A 5243-nucleotide genomic window follows, 5' to 3' on the forward strand; every position below is an offset into this window, starting at 1 on the left:
CAAAACCAAAAAATGCTTGTATATTTTAATTGGATTTGATAAGTTTTTGATTTGGTTGGTGAAAACTGCTGATTCAATCCAAAGCGATCAAATGTATTATCCATTTATTATTTTTGAAAGATGGTGACTTGAAATCTTGTTGTTTTGTAGACTTTGAATCTTGGATATTATTGATAGCAAACTATTTTGTTTTAGTTTTTATTGTCTATTAATCTATTTTAACTCTTCATGAGTTTTAAGACTTGTTTTAGTTTGAAACTTGAATTTTTCAGTAGTTTGTAACTTTGAATGACTTTATTTTGATATAGCTAATGATTTGTATTGCTGAAATTTTAGACTTTTTGAAAAATCGAAAACCGATCCAATCTAAATCGTATAAAATTGGATTGTATCGAATTTAAAAAAATACAAATCGAATGAATGATTAAATGATCTAATCGAAGGGCTTGGATCATATGATTTTTACTTCAAAATTGAAAATCGATCTAATCCATATCACGAACACGACAAACTTAAATAGCAAAAAGAAGAAGAAGAAGCGGTACACACTACTCTTTAGAAGCAATTTTATGTATGACACTTTATGATAAATGGTATAGCGAATTTAAAGAGTTTTTTCTCTATCTTTTTTGTGAAAACTTCAAAAATTCTCCTACGAATTTTCTTAATTATCACTTACTTTTTTCACAATTTTTTTGAATCATTTACACCTTTATTTAGATTTTTTTATCACTTATCCCTTTGACTTAAAGTTTCTTTATCACTTACCCCCTCACTTAGGGAGTAAATTATAAACAAACTTTAAATCAAGGGGTAAATAATTCAAAATTATAAGGAGGAGATAAATGATTATGAAAAAAGTTAGGGGACCATTTTTTGGTTGAATAATGGGCAGATAAATTTATCTTTGTTGAATAATTTATCCAGAGATGCGATAGTTTATTCTTCATGATGTGTTTGGCGCTTATAATATCATTTTGCGGGACCACTCAATCAGGCAAAGCAAGTTGGATGCAGACCCCTAATGTGCCATTATTTTTCAGCCATTCTGCAAATCGGATTAATGTGCTGAAAATTAGATATTTGAAGGCTCTACAGATCCCTTGCCAAGAAACCAATTCTCTACTGTACAATGATTTTCACTATAATTACTATTCTAAATAAAAAAAAAAAAAATGCTAGCATTTTGCTTACTACATCTATCTACCTATAAAGCAAAAATACGGCAGAGCTGTGCATCAGAGAAATTTGTTCTCAAGCACTTTTTTGTCCTAAGGCACTTCACACAATCACTTGCCAACTCCAACCACCAAAAAAGCACTTCTATACAATAGAATCAGGATAACTATAATTGCATATCAAAGTTATCGGAATTAAATACAGCTGTCAAATAGCCGATTCTGAACCCAGTATTGCTCACATAATCATCCCTGCAATTGAGTGTTTTCACAAGCCGTGCTTCAAATCCAATCAACCTTTTAGGAAATAAAGACTCAGCAGACAAATGTGATGGTTCCTTTTTAGTTGCAACTACATTAGTTGTTCGCTTGTAAGAACCAAACCACTTGGCTTGCATGTACCCATTCCTCCTCCATGGAGGTATGTGCAAGTCCATTCTTTTCATGGAGCATTTAATAGCAGTGCACATGAACCTCACAACCCGCTTGAGCTCTTCCACTTTACCAACAAATATCAGTGGGAAAACATCTAGCAAGGAAGAATATTGATTTGTGGGACGACCTATTTCATACTCAGCAGAAAGGGACACTTCAACTATGTAACGTTTTCCCGAAAAATTGACATCAATGTATTCATAATCACCCGCTGTTAAATTTCCATTTTTCTCCCACTTGGATTTGCAAAGCCCTGTGCAAAGAGGATATAGAATTCATTAAAAAAAGAAAAGAAAGTCCCATAACTTGATCATCATTTCGATATAGAGCAAATAGCAAAGCCTATTTTGGAGCAATAACTTGAATGCTATAATAAAAAATAATTATAAGGAACATAGTAGCATGTAATTGTTACTCACCAGCATCAAAACCTATCTCCCGCAACCGAGACATCAAGCGGCGTTTGAATCCGGGCAAGGAATATTCCCCAACAAGTCCACATGCAAGTTCAACCTCTCTCCTAATTTTTTCTTTCGCGTCCCTTTCATCCTCGTCATCAACTTCATTCCCAGCAAACAAACCCTGCAACATTTCCCTCGTCACTGATTTTTCAACCTCTTCTTCATCACCCTTTTCTTGATCTTCATCACGTTGAAGAACAACACCCACATCTTCTCCTTCTCCTTCTCTCTCGTTCTTCTCCATGAAAGACTTCACGAGATCAGACAAATCGGTTAAACTCTCTGGCGAGTGCTCGCTCCCGCTACTCTCGCAGAGCTTCACACGCGCCACATCAGCGTCAAAAGCCTCTGCCACCCTCTGAAACCTCCCTGAAATCCTTGCCATGTCTAAAAGCATCTCTTTCTCTATTGTGCGTTAGAGCTCAAGAATATATATATATTATTGGGAAAGTAATGATGGGGTGAAGCTATGTCTACATATGTCGTTAAAATGGTGAAATGGTGTTTACATTGAAGGACGATTGAGAAGAGGGAAATGGCGTCATATTTATAGATAATGTTGAATAGTATGTAATTGCTTCACTTGTGGGACTCTGTGCTGTAGAAATTACAGCATTAATGTAGGACATGCTAGACTCATTTTGCGCAATTAACATAGCCTCTAAAAGCGTCCGGGTACGTGAGTCAAATGTTGTTTGAAGAGGAAAAAACAAAAACAAAAACTGGCGTATTACTCTGAGACTAAAATATTTACTAAATTTTTTTATCTAAATATACGCGAACATTGTTATTTCTCAATCTGTCACGGGGACAAGTTCGCTACCCAGTATAACGAACTCGATTTGTTGACGTGTCACGTTTTTAGTGGACACCAAGTTAACTTGGTTAAAACCAAGTTCGCTACCCAATGTAGCAAACTCCATACTTTTTTTTTTAACTTGGTAACAAACTTGCTCCGTGTCAGATCGAAAAATAACATTGTTCACGTAACATTTTGGTGAATGTTACTATTACTCCGTGGTACGCGATTAAGTGCAGCCAAAACTTTTTTATGCCAAATTAGACTCTGGTGAACTTATCTAGCCTCTTAAAGCGTCCGGGTTCGTGGATCAAATGTTATTTTTAACAAAAAAAAATAAAAAAATTGCCATTGGCATATTACTTCGTATTACAGTATTAAGCGCCGTCAAAACTTCTTACATGCATCACACACACAATTATTCTAATTTATTAATCACAAGAACTATTTGATATAAGTGGTACCAAAACTACCAATGACTAATAATCTACTTTAAATTAATGTACTCACTCTTTAAAATGATGTGACTTCTTCTCCTTTAAATAGCACTTTTTTTAAATACTTTATTTTATTTGACGTATCATCATTGTGAAAATTCTTTTTCAGATATTTACATATGATGTTATATTGTTCTAACTATTTACATTTATTTTTTCATATCTTTTAATCTATATCATCCAATCATTTCATTTCATTTCAAAACTTAAAATATTTAGAAAATAACAAAAAAATTAGGAAAAAAAGAATAAGTTATCTTTTTATTCTAAATTATAATCTAATTTATTTAGAGGGGTTTAATTTCTTAGTTCATTCTACTTCAAACATTTTTCTTTTCAATTTAAAATTTAATTCTTATGAAATAATTAAGCATATATTTATTTTGGCTTTAATGTTTCTACAGTTAATGTAGATAAGTTATCTACATTTACTTCTAAAATAATATCATTTGGGATTGAAATATTAAAAAATTATAATGAGAAAGACTATTATAGTCTTAAAATAAATTATAATTACAAAAATATCTTGATTTTCGTTACAAAATGATGTCATTTTGAACTCAATGTAGATAAATTATCTATATTAACTGAGAAAAAAGAACTCATTTATTTTAGGTTCTATTTAAATTAATTATACATATCTTATTTATTATTTTAATTTGTAATTAAATACTTAATTTTTTTAAATTTTCTTAAAAATTTAAAAATATTCGTAATATACGAAATATTTATTAATTTTATTAAATCTAAATTAAATAAACGGTGAGTTGAACTCCCGAGAGAAAGAAAGTGTGGGCCATCATCGGTACTCTCAGTCAGCAACATAATTTGGCCAAGTGTAAAACTTTTCTACTCAAATCCACCTCATCTCGTGGTTCTTCAAGATATCTTCATTGTTACGTATGTATCGAGTTTTTTGTATATTTTTTTTTATTTAAAATATGATGTGTCTTATTTTTATTTAAATTATTAATAAATAATTTATTTTAAAATTAGTGAACGAATAAATAAAAAATAAAATACGTATCACATTATTAATAAAAAATATACCAAAAATTCGGTGGACCCGTCCCATTAATTTTTTTTTTTCGTTTTTCTTCGTTTCCTTACATTGCAATGTGGAAATTGGGCGCTGTCGTGTTTGTCTGAGTTCTGGTGAGCACCGTTTTCTGTTATAATGTTGTGTTAAAATGCGACGAGGTTCAATGAATCACAATTAAGTGTCTCCATTCATTGAATCTTACTCAGATTTTCTCTCATGCGTTTCTTCTGGTAGTGTACGGCAGCCTTTCTTTTTTTCTAAAAAGAAATTGGTTATAACAATTTTGAAAAAAAAAGTAAAGTGGATTACCACAAACTGAGAAATGAACCCTCGTGTGAAAAAAAAATTAACATAGTTATACTAAAAGATTATAATCATATAAAGATGAATCAATAATTATGATTTTATAATTAATTATTTCAATATAACTATTTATTTCAATATTTTTTTCTCCATTTTTTTTAACATAACAAGATCCATATACCACGAACGTAAATTAAATGGCATAGGTTATTCTAATTTAATTAATGATCTTGAATATAATTTTTAAGTATGATTTTTTTTTTTTTTTTTAGTAATTTGTGGCTAAAATTGGAAATTTGTTAGTTAATCAATAAATCAGTATAAAAATAAAAACAATAAAAAGAATGGTCTCTAATGTCATATTTTTATTTAATTTTATTTATAAAAAATCATTTCCTTAAATGTTAGACTTAAATTTCAAAACCTAAGTAAATAAAGGAACTAAAGAATAAAGCACATGTATAATGTACACATACCCGATACCCCAGTCTAAAATCCCCTAAGACCCGATCTTTGACCAAAACTTAT

General features: G+C 30.6%; 1 protein-coding gene across 1 annotated transcript; it reads right to left on the minus strand.

Annotated features, from left to right (window-relative positions):
• Positions 1 to 1345: 1345 nt before the first annotated feature.
• LOC133287239 (uncharacterized) lies at positions 1346 to 2459 on the minus strand. The gene is made up of 2 exons (XM_061484804.1): positions 2033 to 2459; positions 1346 to 1866 (listed from the first exon to the last, which is right to left on the minus strand). The coding sequence occupies exons 1-2, from the start codon at positions 2457 to 2459 to the stop codon at positions 1346 to 1348; spliced, it is 948 nt and encodes a 315-aa protein (XP_061340788.1).
• Positions 2460 to 5243: the final 2784 nt, after the last annotated feature.

The sequence above is a fragment of the Gastrolobium bilobum genome, unplaced genomic scaffold (genome assembly GCF_033153095.1).
Source record: "Gastrolobium bilobum isolate Gb01-03AN ecotype WA unplaced genomic scaffold, APGP_CSIRO_Gbil_v1 utg609, whole genome shotgun sequence".
Lineage (NCBI taxonomy): Eukaryota > Viridiplantae > Streptophyta > Magnoliopsida > Fabales > Fabaceae > Gastrolobium > Gastrolobium bilobum.

Bases quoted from the DNA above. Each gene is read 5' to 3' on its own strand.
- LOC133287239 (XM_061484804.1), bottom strand. From the start codon at position 2,459: ATGGCAAGGATTTCAGGGAGGTTTCAGAGGGTGGCAGAGGCTTTTGAC. The intron at 1,867-2,032 runs GTGAGTAACAAT...CTCTTTGCACAG, and splicing joins GGAGATAGGTTTTGATGCTG to GGCTTTGCAAATCCAAGTGG.